The 20,427-nt window shown below is 46.0% G+C and overlaps 1 protein-coding gene across 1 annotated transcript; it reads left to right on the top strand.

Annotated features, from left to right (window-relative positions):
- Positions 1 to 2,046: 2,046 nt before the first annotated feature.
- On the top strand, positions 2,047 to 18,889 carry GP2 (glycoprotein 2). Its single transcript, XM_021698353.2, has 10 exons — positions 2,047 to 2,146; positions 5,706 to 6,092; positions 6,962 to 7,072; positions 9,234 to 9,445; positions 9,940 to 10,088; positions 11,306 to 11,551; positions 12,608 to 12,770; positions 13,624 to 13,708; positions 14,944 to 14,988; positions 17,919 to 18,889. Exons 1-10 carry the CDS (start codon positions 2,047 to 2,049, stop codon positions 17,975 to 17,977), a joined length of 1,557 nt encoding a protein of 518 aa, XP_021554028.1. The 3' UTR covers positions 17,978 to 18,889.
- Positions 18,890 to 20,427: the final 1,538 nt, after the last annotated feature.

Genomic DNA, 20,427 nt, shown 5'->3' with positions numbered 1-20,427 from the left:
TTGGCTCCTTAAGGAGTCCCAGAGAAACAAGAACAGGCAATGACCACTTGTTCTGCAAAAGCTTCGACTCCCTTATTAATGCCACAATACCATGCCATGGAAGCCAGGTCCAAGCCTGACATTTCCAAGTCCAAGATCTACGGCTTCCTCTCTGTTCCATACCTTCCAATCTCTAGGGTAGCCCACTATTTTAGGAGGGATTGGAGGAGAGGTGATTCTGACACTTATTTGGTCTGTCCTTTGGTATTATTCCATGATTCAGCATCACCAAACTGGCCCTTCCCATACTCCTCAACACTGAGTATCTGAAGGTGGGTAGAGTCTACGGGCCAAAAATAGGAAAACACCCATCCCCCACTTCCTTATTTATTCCCTTGCTCTAACTAGCCCCAAGTGGAGTGGCATCTAGACAGAAGCAGAAGTGTTCTAAGGTGATTAGCTAAGAACACAAGGTACAATTGGAAATCTATTGTGCAAACAGTGCCTGTTTGATTTCTCTCACTTCCCTTTGGGTGTTAAGCTCCCTTTTGATTAGTGTTTGGTTTCTGGTAATAAATATGGCACCAGCTTCACTGGTTTATGGAGGGGGCATTCTTCCGCTCTTTTCTGTGGTAAATCACTTATCTTACCTACGCCCAACAAGACCAATGTATACCTGGGAGATTAACACCAGTCCTATCTGGGCACCAATCATGGAGAGCCACGTGGGTTGAAAACTGCAATAAAAGTATGGTACACAGCAGGCTTTCCCACGCTGACCAGAGGAGGACAGCTCTGTGTTCTTATCCCAAGGTAAGTCCTATTGCAAGCCCCAGCAGGCTTTTCTTCCAATCTTGGGGGCTCCCCCACCTCCCTTGACCCACTGGATGTGCTAGGGTTGTTTGTTTCTGGAAACTTTCAGAACTTTCAGCCCGGTCAAGTGCTCCAGATGTCATTCTGTGTCCAGCTCAACCATGATTCCCACCACCTGCTGGCTACTCCAGGTCTAAAGATGCCCCCTCACCCTGTCCCTCCTCCAGGAACATAGGCACCTACTTGGGATCTCATCCCTAAGAATTACCAGCCCTGGGTGCTCTCTCCTAACATATTCATGGTATCCCCTCCAGAAACAGATGTCTAGCTTGAGTCTTCCAGAGGCTTTAAGAAGTCATCAAAGATTTGCCCGTTGGAGGGAAGTTTCCCAGAAGGGGGACTGTTACTCATTTGAGTGTTGGCAGGCTCTTCACAGCTCTTTGTTTCTGCCCTCCCCATCCCCATTTACTTATTCATTATTGCTCAGACCTTTATTGAGCACCCCCTGTGTGCCAGACACCATGCTAGGAACAAGCAATGGGGGCACAGTCTGACATGGTCCCACCCTCACAGGAAATCTGTATGCATCTAGGACACTTCAGGAGTCTCCTAGGACAGCGCCCAATACACCAGAACTAAGAAAGCAGCTGTTACTTTTGTCTGTAGATATTCATAGCACTGTAACTTTCCCTCTATCCAGTCTCCCAGAACCTATACCCCTACTTGAGTTGGAATCAACCTGAGGGATTCTAGGATGTCCTGCAGTGCCAGCCAGCTCTAAGCTTACCTTTGGTTTTCTTGCTGTCAATCTCATCCCCTTGGCAAGCCTCCTACCCTCATTACCCCACCTCCTCTCTGCAAGTCACGCCTGCTTTAAAACAATACAGCCCTTCACGAAAGAAGTCTTGGGTCCATTTCTGCAAACATGGGCCTGTGGCCTTAAGCAAGCTATTTAACTTCCAGCATAGTACCTGCATGTAGAAGGAGCTCAGTCAATATTTCTGGGATTGATATGCTCTGAGTCCCATCTCCCTCTTTATCTGTAAGTGGGAGCAAGAATAGTACTTTCCCTGGCGGGGGGGGTTCGGAGCCTTAAATGAGCTAACGTATCCGAGGGGCTGAGTACAAGTCATGGTGCTGAACTGATGTGAATTCCCTTCTTAAGCTTATCCCCAGAGGAATGACCCCTGTCACCCTCATTGTATCTGAGTCTCTCCCTTCCCCTAGCTGCATGGAGAGTCTGCACGCTGCTGAATGACCTGCACATCTCAGCTTATGGAAAGGACGGGCTCTTATGTCTTGTGGCTGGCCTTGGCCTCCTGCATTCTGACCCTGGCATCTACAGAACAGCAAGGTGTGTGCTCTGCTCACCTGGAATCTCAGATGCCCCGTAATACCTGGGGAGAGGGGGAGCGCAGAGAAGGCAGTTCAGGGTCAGTGAGGGGAACAGGGACATGTCTAAAGCGAAGACTTAGCAGCTAGAAGTCAAGGGGTGCAAGATGAGGGAAACTAGAATACAGCAATAAACTCTCAAAGAGCCAAATCGGAAATCCCCCATGCAAGGACCATGGAGTTGGTTAACGTAACTTCCCATGCCCAGAATATGTGCAGCTCAGAGAGCCCAGATTCATGGGGACATGAATCACCTAGTCACTCTGTGCCTTCGCTTTGGCAAGCACCTTCTCCTTCATCTGAAGGTTTGCTCATATGTACAAAGAAAGGACTAGAGGTACTGATCTCTCCATGATCATTTCAAAGATCTGTGGGCTGGGCATCTTAGATGCTTGTAGGAAGGGTCCTCAGGCTTAACACCAGGCTAAAATTTCTGCCTGTGTCACCTGTGGAGGGGGGCTGTGGGGAGGGGAAGGAGGGACTCAGCTCATGGCCTCCCTTGGGAAAACACAGTGTGTGTGCGGGAAATAATCCAAGAACAACAAGTACAGTGACTCCTTTCCTTAAAATAAGTACATATGTAAGCAAGGCTTGAAAATCTCTTTTTCAGAAAAGTCCCTCTAATGTGTATTACAAGAATGTGATCCTGTGTGTGTACTCAGTCCATAATTCAGGCGTTCACATTGTTCAATAAATCAGAACTGGAGAAGAGAACCAGCCTGAACTCCTCCTAGGCCTCAGGGGCTGTGTTTGGCATTTTACACTTATTATCTCATTTAATCCTCTAGCAATGCTTTAGGGCTTTATTTCTCTAAAATGGGGGATACATCCTGAGAGGAGTACAGTGGTGCATGGCAAACTCTTAAAGAATTTTTTAATGGCTATGTATATTTTTTCATGTGTATCAGAAATGTGTAACTAAAAGGGGAACCCTCCTACACTGTTGGTGGGAATACAAGCTGGTACAGCCACTCTGGAAAACAGTATGGAGGTTCCTCAAAAAGTTGAAAATAGAGCTATCCTATGACCCAGCAATTGCACTACTGGGTATTTGCCCCAAACATACAAATGTAGTGATCCAAAGGGATCATGCACCATCAAACATGCAGCCCAATGTTTTTAGCAGCAACGTCCACAATAGCCAAACTATGGAAAGAGTCTAGATGTCCATCAACAGATGAATGGATAAAGAAGATGTGGTATACACACACACACACACACACACACACACACACACACACACAATGGAATATTATGCAGCCATCAAAAAAATGAAATCTTGCCATTTGCAATGATGTGGATGGAACTGCAGGGTATTATGCTAAGCTAAATAAGTCAATCAGAGAAAGACAATTACCATATGATCTCACTGATATGTGGAATTTGAGAAACAAGACAGAGGATCATAGGGGAAGGGAGGGAAAAATGAAACAGGATGAAACTGGAGAGGGAGACAAACCATAAGAGACTCTTAATCTCAGGAAACAAACTGAGGGTTGCTGGAGTGGAGGGGGGTGGGAGGGATGGGGTGGCTGGGTGATGGACACTGGGGAGGGTATGTGCTATGGTGAGCACTGTGAATTGTTTAAGACTGATGAATCACAGACCTGTACCCCTGAAACAAAAATATATTATATGTTAATTAAAAAAAAAGAAATGTGTAACTAGTATACCATACCTACGGTATCACAGATATTATGCCTTAAGATGAAACAAATTTATAGAGAGTCATTGAAAGAAACATATTAGGGGCGCCTGGGTGGCTCAGTCGGTGAAGCGTCTGCCTTCGGCTCGGGTCATGATCCCGGGGTCCTGGGTTCGAGCCCCACATCGGGCTCCCCGCTCGGCGGGAGGCCTGCTTCTCCCTCTCCCACTCCCCCTGCTTGTGTTCTCTCTCTCGCTGTCTCTCTCTCTGTCAAATAAATAAATAAAATCTTTTAATAAACAAAAAAAAAAAAGAAAGAAACATATTAAATAGATAATTGGACAGGTGGACACAGATGTGGCAAACATTGTGACTTGAGGCTTAGGAATGGAGGGAGTTTGGGAACCACTAACTTGCAGGTGTTGTTTTGCAGACGAGTCTCAGGGGAGTCAAATCACCTGTCACGGTCATCCTTGATGACCTAAATCCAGCAGGTGTGGAGCTGGATTTAAACCCAGACTGACCAACACACCCCTTAACTTCTCAGCCTCCTCATAGATCATAGTTCCTGAATCTGTTAAAAACCATGAGATCGGGGTGCCTGGGTGGCTCAGTTAGTTAAGTGTCTGTCTTTGGCTCTGGTCATGATCCCAGGATCCTGAGATAGAGCCCCACATCAGGCTCCCTGCTCAGTGGGGAATCTGCTTCTCCCTCTCCCTCTACCCCTCCCCCCAACTCCTGCGCTCTCACTCTCACTCAAATAAATAAATAAAATCTTAAAAACAAAAACAAAAACAAAAAACATGATATCAAGGGCTCCTGGGTGGCTCAGTCGGTTAAGAGGTCAACTCTTGATTTCGGCTCAGGGTGGTGGGATCGAGCCCCGCATGGGGCTCTGTGCTCAGCGGGGAGTCTGCTTGGGATTCTCTCCCTTCCCCTCTCCCTCTGTCCCTCTCTTCTCCTCTGTCTCTCTCAAAAATAAATAAATAAATCTAAAAAAAAGCCCCATGAGATGAGCAAAATCAGAAATGGTCCTGTTAGAGCAGTGGTTCTCCACTGGGGGTGATTTGGGCAATGCTTGATAATTTCCAGGAGGAAGGAACTACAGGAATCTAGTGAGAAGGGCCCAGGAAAGCTGTTAAACATCCACCCACAACACAGAATTATCCAGCCCCAAACATCAGTAGGGCCCAGGTTGAGAAATCTTGTGTTAGATCTATATCTATTAGTAAGGGGGAAATGTCTATGATGTATTAAGTAAAATACGTAAGTGGGAAAAAAAAGCTGTACAGCATTAAACCCATTTTTAAAAATCCCTATATTTTAAACATATGCATAGAAAGAGTCTGAAGACTATACAGCAAATTTATGGTTAAATGACCATAAATTCATGACCTGAGCCGAAGGCAGACACTTAACAACTGAGCCACCCAGGCGCCCTGCCCTTGGTGTTCTTAATGCCTATAATATATCACACACAAAGTCCTCATTATTATTCTGACCCTAAGGTGATGAAGGCTGACATGTAATGAATGGGTTGTGTGCCTCATTTCTTCATTAGGGTCCTTATGCACCTTTAAAATTCAAAACAGAGTGTGTGGGGGACATCTGGGTAGGCTCAGTGGCTTAAGCATCCAACTCTTGATTTCCACTCAGGTCATGATCCAAAGTCGTGAGATAGAGTCCCACGTTGGGCTCTGCACTAAGTGTGGAGCCTGATTGAGATTCTCTCTCTCTCTCTCTCTCTCTCTGCCTGCCCCCTCCCACTCTAAAACAAAACAAAACCAGAGTGTGTGTGTATGTGTGGAGGGGGAGGGTTAAAATCCTGTGGGCTCTGAGGATGCTCAGTAAACCCAAGCGCACTGTTGCTTTCCAGATGACAGAAACTCCACCCACATTCGTTCCTATGACCCCTGCGAGAGTTACACCCGCCTGGATGAACCCTCACGGAGTATGGAGTACACAGAACAGGGCCAGCTGTGTGACAACGACAAGAATGGCTGGTACCGCTTTGTGGGAGACGGAGGAGTGAGGTTGCCAGAGACCTGTGTCCCAATGTACCGATGCCAGACAAATGCCCCTATGTGGCTGAATGGGACTCACCCCACCCTGGAGGAGGGCATTGTCACCCGCACCGCTTGTGCCCACTGGAGCGGCAACTGCTGTCTCTGGAAGAGCGAGGTGCAGGTGAAGGCCTGCCCGGGCGAGTACCATGTGTACCAGCTGCAGGGCACCCCCAAGTGTAGTCTGAGGTACTGCACAGGTAAGTGGCCAAGAGCCGGGGATGGCTGGGGGGCGGGGCCCCCTGGTGAGGAGCCCAGGCATCAGCAGTGAGTGAGGCAGATCGGGAGACGAAGCGGAACAGCCTGGACTCAGCTCCCGCGTGTTACTGCCCAGTGGGGATGTCACCCAAGGTTGCCAGGCCTTCCAACATTTCAAGGAAAGCCAGAAATTCAGAGTTGAGGGCAAAATCTCCTGATACAAATATGTATCTCCATATGTGTAGCATGATATGAAGAACACAAGCTCATTCAGATTTAGATCCCATTTGGGCAGTTCAATTTACCTCTCTGAGCTTTAGTTTTCTGATCTGAAAAAATGGATGATGGCAAAAGTCACAGCCAATGCATAGTGTCCCTGCTCCAATCCAAGTGCTTTAGACTATGAACTCATTTAATGCTCTCACCAGCCTCATGAGATACAAGTACTATATAATTACACCTGATGAGAGGTCTGGGGCACAGAGAGGTTAAGCAGCTGTCCCAATGTCACAGAGCAGGAACATGACAGAGCTGGGATTTGAACCCAGATATTCTAGTTCCATGATCTATATACCTAACCATTATGCTACCCAGTTTCATACACTTACCATGAGAACTGAATGAGCTAATTTGTGGAAAGTCCTCAAACAGCGTCTGCCACGTAGTAAGCCTTAGGATGGCAGCCTCTAGGTTCTCACTTCACTGGACTGGGAGTCAGAAAATCTGAGTTTGAGGCTTGACCCTTCCACTATGTATCACACACCCTTGGGCAGGACTTCTGGGCCCTGGTAGAATGACAGAGTTGGCCTTGGTGGCCTCAGATCGCTTTGTTCTGCATTCTAATCCTCTTCCTCTGTGCCTCACCCCGGAGACCCCTACACTGCGAAGAACAAGTGTGAGAACACCTGCCGCCCAGAGGAGGAGTGCAGCTTTCTCAACGGCACCTGGGACTGTTACTGCAGACAGGACCTCAACAGCTCTGGTGAGTGGCTCAGCAGGGCTGGACAGTGGGAACGGTGCTGGTCTGAGCAGGCAAGGCAGCAAGGAGGGAGTTGCAGAGGGTCAGGACAAGGTGTGGACCAGAGTCAGTGGGGATGGAACAGAGGTCAGGGAAAAGGTTCTCAAAGCCATCTGCAAGGATGGGAGAGCAGGGATGGAACAAACTGCCAGGTCAGTCTTTGGATCACAGCCTCAGGAAGCAGCTCTGGCATGGGTGAGCTTGGCCCATGAGGGACAAAGGTACTAAGGACAAGAACTCTGCAAGTGTGGGAGCTGCATTCAAATATCTGCAGAGTCTGCATGTGAGGACACGGGCAGACTCCTATGCCAGTCCTGGATTTGCGACGTGGTAGCTCTCTGGGGCCTGGGACAAGGCACCTAGACTTTCTGAGCCTTAATGTCCTCATCTGTAAAATGGGACTAAGATAATAGTAAAAATAAGCACCATACAGGGCAAGCAGTCCAAATGGGCAGGCTTTTAAGGTGAGAAGGTTCTTGTCCCAGGAGGTAAACAAGCAGAGGCACATGACTCATGGATACAGACGCCATAAACAAGCCCTAAGCCCTGGATGGGGGTTGGATGAATTTCCCAATGAGATTATTTCCTTCCCACCTAGAATTCTAATTAGGGCCTTTGACTCTTGCCCTTCGCATAAGCATGCTTTCTCTGAGCACACTCCCAGTCCCTGTGGAAAAGAAAGTGTTCTAGACAGTGGGGCAAGAACAAGCATGTGTTTGGAAAACTGGGCTGCAGTGTGGACCAAGTGGTGCTTGGGTGTGCCTAGCAGGAGTGGGGTGGGGATGAGGGGCAGGACTGGAAGGAAACAACCCCGCTCTCCATGAAGGCTCTTTCCGCTCATTGGGTGGACAAGCCCCCAGAGGCTCGGGGTTGTCTCCCAGGATTTGGGCCATCACAGAATCAGATGTTGGATTTCAAGGATGCTCTTCCTGTACCTGGAGACTCCAAGGGCATCCTTGGCAGGTCCTCTCTGATTGGGTGGGCGGGTGGCCTGCCTCGAGTCTTCATTAGTGGCTACTCAGCAAGTCCCCATTGCTTCCAGGCACAACCCAATTGTGATCTGGCTTTTGCTTACTTCTCCATCTCTCACACTCCACCCCCACCCATTCTAAGTTCCTGTACCTCTGAGCTCCGCATCTCTGTACACACACCATCCTCTCTCTCATCACCACACTTTTGCCCCTGCTGTTCCCTTAGCCAGGGGTGCCCTCACTTGACCTATGCACCTGCAAAACTCCTACTCCTGACCAAGTTCCAGCCCTCAGTGAATCCTTCCCTGACGTAACTGACAGATTCAGATATACCTTCTTGTGTTTCCCTCTGCACCTAGAACTTACTTCGGTTAGTATTTTCATCATACTGCACCTTAATAAGCTGTTGACATGCTGATTCTGACACAAGACCAAGCAATCTTCATGGGCTGGGTCCATGTTTTCTTTATTTTTGTGTTGAATGTGCCTCACACATGGAGAAGGTGGTTAGTAAATGTATTTGAATCAATGCATTCATGAATACAATCAAAATGGTATTTCTCTTCATTTACTATCTACCCCCCCCATCAGAATGTTAGCTCCATAAATAAGGGTGGGGATTTTGTCAGTTTTGACAAACACTGTATCCCCAGTATCTAGAACAGTGCAGACAGTAAATGCTCAAGATGCATTTCATGCATAAATGCTGAATGAATGAATGGAATGAATCAGTGAATGAACGAATGAATGGAAGAAATGAGCAATGGCTCTGAACCTGGTCAGATATGCTGGCTTCACAAAGCCAGGGAGTAGGAGTAGTATGTATCTACCCTTGATTCTAATCTGGAATGCAGGATAGCCCTGCTTCTCTAGAGACCCCAATCCCCAGAGACCCTGATCCCCAATCCCCAAGACATGAAAGCCCTCCCTATACTTGCACATAGGATGCTTAGAAATCTTGGACCAGGGGCTTTTTTGCCAACCTCACCCACTACAAGCCTAGGTGTGAATCCCACCTAGGTCTCAGGCCCCTATTAGTCTACCCAACTCCCCGCTGGGTATGATGGCTTTTCCAAAGGGCAGGGAATGTGGGCTGTGCCCACTGCTTCCAGAGCCCTGTCCATTCCACCTTATCCCCTTTCTCAACTTTCCAGATGTCCACAGTTTGCAGCCTCAGCTGAACTGTGGGGCTGAGGAGATCAAGGTGTCACTGGACAAGTGTCAGCTGGGAGGCCTGGGTTTTGGGGACAAGGTCATTGCCTACCTGCAAGACTGGAACTGCAACAGCATCACGCAAAGAGAGGAGAGAAATTGGATATCCGTGACTAGCCCTACTGAGGCTAGGGCCTGCGGAAACATTCTGGAGGTGAATGGTGTTTACACCACTGCTGCCAGAGGGTGGGAGTTGGACTGTGGAGCTATCTCAGTAGCTATGAGACCTTAGACAAGTCACTTAGCCTCTCTGGGCCTCTAGTAGTATGTGAGATTACACATGTTGGTTCACATAAAGAGCTTAGAACAGGTTTGCTGCTTGAGCTGAATAAATGTAAGCTATGATTATGATTATTTTAATTAGGGGTGATGTGGTAGGGGTCGACATGGGAGCAAGCATGGTGGTTGCTGACTGTCCCCAAGGGCCAAAAATTATTGTTCTAGTTTTTGATCTGGGATTCTCACTCCCCTTCCCATAAGGCATTAGAGCCACTAAGGGAAGAGGCCCACATGCTTCCTGGAGATCAGAAGGCAGGGTGGCAGCATGATGGAGAGTATCAACCTTGCAGTCAGGCAGGCCTGAGTTCTAGATACACCTGCACACACATAAACATGTAAACATATATAGGTCTTGTTTTTATGCCAAAGAGAAATGGAACCCATGCCATCTACAAAAACACCCTCTCCGTGGCCAATGAGTTCATCATCAGAGACACCATCCTCAACATCAATTTCCAGTGTGCCTACCCACTGGACATGAAAGTCAGCCTCCAAACCGCCCTGCAGCCCATTGTAAGGTATGGCACTGACCCTTGCCCTTTGATCTATAACCCTGACACTGATCACATTCACTTCAGGCAAAGCTTAAGATGTCCTCAGATTGCTGCCTACCTCCTACAGGAGCTCTCACTCTTTCCATCATTCATTCTGCAAATATTTGTTGATCATAGATTAATGTTCAGCATGCACAAGGCAGACATAGAATATTTTGTGGCTATTAAAGATTATTATTAAGAAGCAATGCAGCAACATGAAATAATGTTAATTAAATATGCTAAGGAACAAAAACACACCACAGTTTCATTTATCTTGAGGAAGACAGGAATTAAGCAACTAATTATACCAATCATTATTTACAAGTGAGATGAATGCAATGTGGGAGAAGCACAGGGTGCTGTGGGATCAGGGAACAAGGGTCCCTGATCTAATCTTTGTGGGGCGGGGATGGTGGGAGCAGGAAGGCTTCCCCGCAGATGTGGGATTTAAGCCAGGATTAGCTTTGATTGGATAAACAGCACCCTCAATTCACTAGAAGTAGAACCAAGTAGCAATTTGGGTGGGGATCCATTTCGAAGAGGCTTTCATCTATTTTGGTCACTGGCTTTCATCTATTTTGGTCACTACTATCTCCCTGTGGAATGGATTCCTCAGCATTTAGATACCAATAGACTTGCTGGGGGATTTTCTGAGGGTGTCAGAACTCCATGGTGCCCTTTCCATCCCCTCATTGCCTCCTGGGCTCACAGAGTAGCACAATTAGGACTAGTAATTTTCTAGTTCAGTGGTTTTCAGACTGTATTGTGTTGGGGCCCCAAGTTTCATAGTAAATAAAAATTAAAGCCATTCCTCTTTTAAAATGGATGTTTCACTGGATGATTCCCTGGTGGAGGGAGGAGAACTGCTGCTAAAAACGGTGAACCCACAGGACTGATCCCATTGTACAGGGGGGAAGACAGAGGTGTGCACTTGCAGTTATTCTGTGAGTGAAGGAGATATGAGTGATCTGTGAGGCAGGGAGAATGGGTGGAGATCCCAGAGACACACCCGTCTGCTTGTCAAGTTTAGTGCCTAGCAGATACTAAATGCTTGTTTTAAATGGGTGACTGAATAGTTCCTTTAGGAACCAAAGATGTGCCTTCACCTTAATAGCCTCACACAAGTGCAGGGCTGGATTTATTTTGTTCTCACTGGTGGAAACCTAATGTTTCCACTTTTATGGCTTTCCTCTTCTTAGTTCTCTGAACATCAGTGTGGACGGGGATGGAGAGTTCACTGTCAGGATGGCCCTGTTCCAAGACCAGAACTATACATCTCCTTACGAAGGGGCCGTAGCTGTGCTGGCTGTTGAATCCATGCTCTATGTGGGAGCCATCCTGGAGAGAGGGGACACCTTCCGGTTTAACCTGTTGTTGAGGAACTGCTATGCCACGCCTACTGAAGACAAGACTGACCCTGTGAAATATTTCATCATCAGAAATGGGTAACGGGCAACTCTGGGTTATCTTTTGGCCTGAAAAGGATTTGGGGGGGGAGAAAGATCACCATGCCCCTGCCTGGCAGTTGTGTAAACTGGCTTACCTCTTTTGGAAAATAATTTGGCATTACATATCATGACCATACTTTTGACCCAGGAATATCACTCCTGACATTTTAGCCTAAAGCATTAATACAAAATAGGTCAGCAAGATAGAGAAATGCCAATTATTTTTCATTTCAGTATCCTTTATAACTTTGGAAATAGGTTCACAGTTCAAAAATAGAGATCCATTAAGTAATGATGGGCTACTATACAGATATTAACACTGACTAATCAACATGAAAATGGCATGACAAGTGTTATGGGACAAAATATCATTGAAATTGCTAACTGGCAAAAACAAAGGGAAAAGGCATATCCATAGATCATGACTCAAACCATGGTAAGTAACAATATTAACTAATATTTATCACTGAGCTTAGTTATGTGCCATGCACTGTGTCACTAAATGCTCACATCAACCCCAAGAGGTATGGATTACTGTCTCCGCTCTAGACAAGAAAAGTGAGGCTCAGACAGGTTAAGTCATCTGCTAATGATATTTAGCTAGAAAGTGGTTCTGGCTGGAATGTGAAGCAGTCTATTTCACCTCAGAGACTGTACCCCACAAAACTGAAACCACATGGGCTGATGAATAAATGTCTTAGAGGGGGTGCCTGGGTGGCTCAGTCGGTTAAGCATCTGCCTTTGGCTCAGGTCATGATCTCAGGGTCCTGGGATCAAGCCCCATGTTGGGCTCTGCGCTCAGTGGGAAGTCTGCTCCTCCCTCTCCCTCTGCCCCTCCGCACCCCTCATGCTCTCTCTCTGTCTCAAAAAAATAAACCTCTTGGAGGAAACCCGGAGGAATAAAAGTCTATGTCAGGAGGGAGGGAATCAGGGAACTCTTTAATTCTCTGTGATGATGTTTTTATACTGGATACAGATTAAAGATACAGCCAAGGGCCTCAGGTCCCTTAAGCTGTTCTAAAAGTTAGACCCTTGCCCCTGTCACCCTCCCAGCTGCCCAAATCAATATGATTCCACCATCCATGTGGAGGAGAATGGGGTGTCCTCAGAAAGCCGGTTCTCAGTTCAGATGTTCATGTTTGCTGGAAATTATGACCTAGTTTTCCTGCACTGTGAGATTCATCTCTGCGATTCCCTTAATGAACAGTGCCAGCCGGTGAGTAACTCAGAGTGAACTATTCAGAGTTTCATATGGGGCCTGGTACCTGGTAGTCTCACCATATATATTTATTGGAATTATGGATGGATGGAAAGGAGGGAGGGAGGGGAAGAGAGAAGGAGGAGAAGAAAGAAAAAAGGATAAATGGATGGACAATCTCCAAAAAGCCCATGTGTATATAATTATTGTGTCCCCAGGAAGCAGATTAGACAAAGGAGCCTGTCCACTAAGTTTCCTTGGCACAAGACATATTTTGAATGATTTCGTAATAGTTGACTTTTTAAGTGCTTATTCCATGTCAGGAATTGCACTAAAACTTTCATATGCTTTATCTAATTAAATTCTCACAACAACCCTTAAGTAGATTCTTTTATTGACCTCATGGTACAGATGAGGACACTGAGCTTCAGAGAGGTCTTTTGCCCAAGGGCAACACAGCTAGAAAACATCAGAGCTGGGAGGTAACTCCAGTGTCCATGCTCTTAACCCCTGTTTGGTACTGCGGGCTAGTAGTTGGCATTTGTTGAGTGCTGACTATGTGCCTGGGTGTTACAGACACATTCATTTTAACCTTTACAACCAAGAAGGTACTACTTAATAGTAATAGAGAGGTGAAGTCATTAGTCCCAAATTAGACAGCTAGAAGAGAGTGGAGATGAGATTCAAACCCATGTTTGTTTGACTTGACAGTAAGAATTTTCTCGATTGAGAAAACCACAGCCTCAGAGTCAGGGCCACATGGTGGGTGGGGTCCCATTCTTGGGCCAGATTCTTGTCCCATTGCAAGGACAGCCTGGATAGGAACTGTGACTTTAAATTTTGATATAATGAGATTTCTCCATCCCCACAGTCTTGCTCAAGAAGTCAACTCCGCAGTGAAGTAGTGGCTATCAACCCAGCCCAGGTTCTAGATTTGGGACCCATCACTCGGAGAGGTGAGTGGCTAACTTCTGGTGAGAAGGCCAGCTGGTCAAGTTCTGAGAGTTAACCACAGATGCCTGGGGTCACCACCCTAACAACCTAGAGCCTTTTCTGCCTCCTCACTGCAGCCCCCACCAGTAAATCTATCTTTCCATGAGGTGCTCTGGATAATAATAATAGCATTTGCCACTTGTGCTGAGCCTCCTATGTGCTAGAGACCAGGCTAAGCTTTCAGTATCCATCAACTCCCTTCATTCTCCTGACTGAGTCCATTTTACAGGCAAGAAACTGAAGTTTGGAGAGATTAAGTGGCTCACCCCAATCACTCAGCTCATGAGGAGCTGGAGTTAGAATTGAACCCAGCTCAGACTGATTCCACAGCGTATGTCCTTTCCCTTATTCCTCCTGCCAGGTCCCCTTACCTCAGCCCCTTTTGGGTGAAGTCTAGGTTCTAACCCAACTTTGTTTTCTGGTGAATGACTGTTTTTCAAAATCCAGTTATAATATTCTGGGGCATGATGTAGGGGAAGCTTTCTAACTGCCCCACAAATGCTTACCCATCCTACCCATGGGTTAGCACTACTGTGGTGGTTTTTATTCCTGCTGGAATGGAGGAGTCAAAAACCCCAGAAGAATGAAAGCAATTTTTTTTTGTCCTAAAGAAATTAGGATGCAGTAATGCTAGTAACAACAGCAATGACAGTAATAGTAATAACACATGTGGCTGGCACCATACAAAACATTTATATGCATCATCACATGGAAGGCTCACAACAGCCTAAGGAGGTAAGCACTATTTCCACTTCCATTCTCCAGGTGAGTAAACTGAGGCTGTCTTGTAAAAAAGGCTTTGCCCTGAGTTGTCCTGCCTCTTTACTGAGCCCTCAACTTGATGCTTCGTGTGGTATCACAGGGTAGTTGGAGGGTTAGGAACTTTCATTTTGGAATCAGAGAGATGGAGGCTCAAATCCCAGCTTTACTACCTACAACAAGGTCAACTTAGCCTTGGTCAACTGAGCCTCAATCTTCTCACAAATATTTTCCTCACAAATCTGCTGGAAGAACTAAGTTTCAAATGCATGAAATGGGCTTAGAAATGGAACTGCTAAATAAAAGACACCTCAACAGTGTGGGTGGCCAGGTCAGTGGCCGTGGTGGCCAGGTCCAGGAGGACTTGGAGCAGCTACGGCCACAGTGCCAGTCACAGGCACATGACTGAGGAAACCTTCACCTCTGCTCTTGTCCCCAGGCACTCCGTCTCTTGGCATCGTGAACGGAACCCCCAACTCTGCAGGTACATCGTTATCTCCTGCCTATCCCACTGCCCTCCCTCCCAACCCTCTCTTCTTCCTCTTTTCAATTCAGTGCACATTGATTTAGCCTGTGCTAGTGACTATGGACACTGAAATGAATCAGTCCCAAGTGTGGTTCTTGAGATGCTCATAGTCTAGCGCAGGGTCCAGTCATTTAACAATAAATACTTATTGGGTGCCTACCATGTGCCAGGCATTGTTTTAGATGCTGCAGATATAATAGTGAACAGGATAGACCAGGTGCCTGCCCTCATGGAGCTTATGTTACAGTGTGGGAAACAGGCAATAAAAAGTTAACAGGATAATTTAGAAAGAAAAGAGGGTGATGTGATAGAAAGTTACCAACATGGGTAATAGCGTCTTTAAAAAGACAGTCGTTTATTTTACTCACATGTAAATGAAGTCCAGAGGCAAGCAATCCAGGGCTCCTGGGGTGGCACCACAAGGTCATCAAGAATCAAGTTCTTTTAAGCTGTCCCCCTCCACATTCTTCATCCTCACGGTCCAAGATGGCAGCCAGAGCTCCAATCTTCATATCTAGCCAGCAGGATGGAAGGAATATGGAAAAAGTCACAGAGTTAAGGAACATTCCTGGAAGCTGACACCTTATACTTCCACTTACATCTCACTGGCCAAAGCTTAGTCACACCTGGCTGCAAAGGAAGCTGGGAAATGTAATCTTTATTCTGGGTGGCCATGTCCTGAACCAATGTTTGATGGTTCTATTTATAAGGCAAGAAGGAAAAATAAATATCAGAATGGGTAAATGGCCAGAAAAATGTTCAGAGGAGGTGATATTTGAATGCAATGAGAAAAAGGAACCAGGTTTGCAAATAATAAAGGAACAAGCCCTATAGGCAGAATGAACAACAACTGCAAAAATGAAACACTCATATAAGCAAATAAATCATAAGCAATTAGATAGTGCAGCAGGAGCACATAGAAGAGTAATTAACTGTACTGGATAAGGTCAGGCAAGAATTTCAGCAGGTGGCAATATCTGAATGGGGTTTTGGTGGGTGACCTGGAGTTTAACAGGGAGACCAATCCAAGAAACGTATTTTGGACCCAAAGGAAAGCAATGCTACTAAGATTTTACTGCCCCCTCTTCCCAATACACAAATGACCTATATTGGTGAACCCACACATGAAAAAGTTCTTCCCATCCTTAATTCTACAGTTAGATAACAGCCTAAAAGTTTCCAAATAAGATCAAGATGGCCTCTCCACACTTAGTGCTAATATTCAGACAACACTCAAAAAAGTAGCACTCATCAGAGAGAGGGGTTAGATCTCAGACCAAAAGGAGCTTGAGAGCAGACCTCACGTCTCGTTCACTTCTCCCAATATTTCAGGTTAGCGCAGTGCCTGCAGCAGCCTGGTTTCCCAGTAGAGTTTGCCAAACTGACTAATTTCTAGAGTGGGCAGTGGATTCTGGAGCCTTCTGGAAGAAAAGGGGAGCAATCTTATGTGGTATGAGACCACCACAAGAGGGCACTTATGGTGTTCATTGTTTGCTATCTCCCACAAACATGTTTGACGTTTTAAAATTAACTGAACATCAGCCTGTGTTTCATAAATACAAACTGGTTGTCATACACTAATATTTCAAAAAAATTATGATATTCTTCACTCCCTTCTAGGACATCACCAAGTTACTTTGAAATTTATGGGATGGAGAAAAGTTATAATCTCATAGTACAGTGGGAGGGGGTACACACGCCTCCCCAAGGCCCCCAAATACAAGGCATCTATCACTCAGGATCCACACCCTTCATTAACACTGAGTATATGGTCATTTTCAGAGGAGGTATGATCCCAACCCTCCCAGATCTTAGAGTCTAGTATTCAAAACTGACACTTATATGGTGTTTATTATGTGCCAGGCAATGTTCTAAATGCTTGATATGAATTTACTCACTTAAGCCTTAAAAAAGTCACATGAGGTAATAGCTGCTTGTGATATTTCAATTTTGCATACAGATAAACTCAGTCATGGTGAGATGGTGAGGCTCAGTAATTTGCCTGGGCCTGCACAACTAGTTGTAGAGCTGTGATTCTTTTTTTTTTTTCTTTTTTTTTAAGATTTTATTTATTTATTTGACAGAGAGAGAGCGTGCACAAGTGAGGGGGAGAGGGAGAGGGAGAAGCAGACGCTCTGCTGAATAGGGAGCCCGATGCAGGGCTTGATCCCAGGACCCTGAGATCATGACCTGAGCCAAAGGCAGACGCTTAACCGACTGAGCCACCCAGGCACAACTAGAGCTGGGATTCTAAGCTAAGAAGTCAGGCCTCAGAGGTTTTTTAACCTCTGTGTCTTTCTGCCTCTTTAGTATTAGCATAAGTAATGTTAGCTGCTATGACAAACAATCCTCAACTTTCTGTGCCTTTACACAATAGTTTATTTCCCACTAAATCACTGGGGGATGCAGTTCTGTGCTTTGCAGTCATTAGGAAGTCAGGCTCTTACCTTCTGGTAACTTCTGGCAACTCCACTGTCCCCGGCAAGTCCTCTGCTGGATCCTTGGCATCTGGTCCCTAGATGGTGGATCAGAGAGTATGGAAAATTATGTAGGAGGTTTTAAGGACCAGGTCTAGAAATGGCATGTATAATTTTTACCCATATTCCACTGGCCAGATTCAATCATGTGATCTCACCTACCTGCAAAGGAGGCTGGGGAAAAATTGCCTTCCAATGTGCCCAAAGGAATATGAAAAAGTGTTTGATGATTAGATAGCTTTGCCTCTACCACATGACCCCTTTGCCACTTCCCAGGGGCTGTAACCTAGAACAGATATTAAGGATACTTTGCCTTTCTTGTCCTTGTAAGGTAGAGGATAGAAAGGCTAGCTTGCTTTGGCTGTTAACATCCAAAGCCCAACACTTGACAGACTCTCTCTTATATTTCAGGGTTCCTGGTGGCCTGGCCCATGTTTCTCCTGCCTGTGCTCCTGGCTGGGCTGTTCTGAGAGCTCAGATTAGCAACTGGCCTTGAAGCTCATGTTCTTCCCTCTGGTGATGGCTTCCAGTCACCCATCGGTTATGCCGGTTCTCTCTCCAAATCACATAGAAAATCTTCGTGTTTATAGACTCTGCCAGGCTAGGTTTGGGGAAAGGGAAGATATTTCCCTTGTTCAACACTCTCTGTGCCTTTATATTCCTCTTTTTCTCATGGTGGGGGCCCTGTTGGCCTGGCCTGGCCTGACTTCCTCATTTATTAGCAGGATCTTGGAGCCAGAATTGCTTCGTACCTCTGTGGCTCCAGCCTTCACCAGAAATGTATTATGTGTTAGTCTGTAACTCCAGGAAAGAGGGGCTGTGTCATTGGGCAGTGCGGGGGAGAAAGAGGATGAGCTTGTAAAAAAGGCACCTCCCATGGTTCCTTCCCAAGAACCCCCTGTTCTTACTGCTGATGAATTGAACAGACTGATCCTTGCTTTAACTTGTGTCCTCTGATGTATTTCCATCATGGTCTCAATAGTGGCCATGGGAATAAGTTGTAAAGGGTCCACTTTTGGAGACTCTACTCCAGGGAAGACTGGTTCCCATTGCTCCTCTGTCCCCCACCATACCGTAGACATGCTTTGATGTGCCTAGGAGTAGGCAAAAACCTACCCTAGGACCCAAATGCTGGAGGAACTGCTTGATTTGGATGCAGGGATGCTGTCACTTCAGAATATACCTCTAGCTGTGAATAGTGGTGCACTTGCTCTGAAGTAAACAAGAAGTCCCAGCGGAAAATGCTGTGTCGATCCTGCCATGGGGATATAGCAGCAGCACCTGGGGATGAGTGAAGTCCCTTTCTAGAAACCTCTGATGGGCCCTCATAAAACACTCCACAAAGATGCCACAAATAGAGAACGCTTCCCCTTCCCATAGCTATACACAAGGCCCCTCCAAGTTGGGCTCAGGAAAAAATTATCAGATCAGGACCAGGCCACAGGGGAGTGGAGCCTGTTTATCTGCCAGGAGGAGACTTTCCAAAGTGCTCTCATGTTCAGAGATAGTGTGGTTGCAAGAAACAGAAACGCACTCTAATTAAATCAGGCAAAAGGAGAATTATCAGAATATACGAGCAAATAGTCCAAGAACAGAAGATACAACCTGGCTGTAAAGGAAAACTATCAGAAACCAAGGTTTGTCTGTCTTTCCATCTGTCGGTCTTCCTGAAACCACACAGCCTTTACATCTGCTTATCTTTGTGTGTCTTCTTTATTCCCCCCTGCGCTGAAACTAGCTCTTCCTGTTCATTCATCATGCCTTAATTAAATATGGACATTGAAGCTTCATCTCACTTCCTAATTCAGGGGCCACAGAAACCAACTAGCACTTGGTATCCTACATTCAAATTGTACAAGGGAGAATGTGATTTCCCTGTTTGGTCAGAATGCTTCCCTTGGTCCAAACATCTGAGGACAGGTGAGTGGCCTCATCTAATGCAAACATAGCCAATGGGGCCAACCTGAGGAGGCAGGTCTCGAACACATGGCAGTGTTTCTTGGATAGATGCCCCAAAGGTCTACTCTAATAGTGACTTTTTTTTTTTTTAAGATTTTATTTATTTATTTGACAGAGAGAGACACAGCGAGAGAGGGAACACAAGCAGGGGGAGTGGGAGAGGGAGAAGCAGGCTTCCCGTGGAGCAGGGAGCCCGACGTGGGGCTCGATCCCAGGACCCTGGGATCACGACCTGAGCCAAAGGCAGACGCCCAATGACTGAGCCACCCAGGTGCCCCTAATAGTGACTTTTTAAAAAGAAAATTTCTTGGGAGGAATTGCTTGTTTCCCAGTATGTCAGGGGATTCAAAGTTATTACATTTCAAGGGAGGGGTACACTGGGAATGCACCTGAAATACAGGTCAGGGGCCCTAACCTCTTCCCTTCTCTGGGGTTCATCTTCTCCCTCTTACAGAATAAAGGGGCTGGACTAGAACAAGATTCTCTAATATTTATAGTGGAACCCTTTCTTTAAATACAATTCTACATGAATACCCAATATGTAGACATTAAATACAAATAGACTCTTGTTGATGTCAGGTAGGGGGCTTAGGTCTCCCATCTGTGATTACCTCATCCTCCAGCTCTCAAAGAAACTCCATGATAACCCATAGGGTTACCAAGTGCAAAGTTCTGGAACTCCCTGGGATATATCACATCTAATATCTCTTCCAGTGTAAAGCACATGGGATTCTACTTAACCAGAGCCAACGCTGGCTGTCTAACTATGTATGTATGTATGTGTGTATGTATGTATGTATGTATCTATCTATCTATCCATCATCCATCCATCACAAACTCTCCCACCTTACCCATCCCCTTGCTCTCTCCACCTATCTACCTATATATTTATAATCTACCTAGCTAGTTACAGCTTTTTGTTTTCTGCAGATGGGCATACTAAATGAATAACAATCTCTGA

The sequence above is a fragment of the Neomonachus schauinslandi genome, chromosome 5 (genome assembly GCF_002201575.2).
Source record: "Neomonachus schauinslandi chromosome 5, ASM220157v2, whole genome shotgun sequence".
In the NCBI taxonomy this organism is placed as follows: Eukaryota; Metazoa; Chordata; class Mammalia; order Carnivora; family Phocidae; genus Neomonachus; species Neomonachus schauinslandi.
This window is presented reverse-complemented; position numbering and strand designations above follow the sequence as displayed.

Coding starts and splice junctions, on each gene's coding strand:
- GP2 (XM_021698353.2), top strand. CDS start 2,047: ATGACCTGCACATCTCAGCTTATGGAAAGGACGGGCTCTTATGTCTTG. Junction 12,771..13,623: donor TTAATGAACAGTGCCAGCCG/GTGAGTAACTCA, acceptor CCATCCCCACAG/TCTTGCTCAAGAAGTCAACT. Junction 14,989..17,918: donor CGGAACCCCCAACTCTGCAG/GTACATCGTTAT, acceptor CTTATATTTCAG/GGTTCCTGGTGGCCTGGCCC.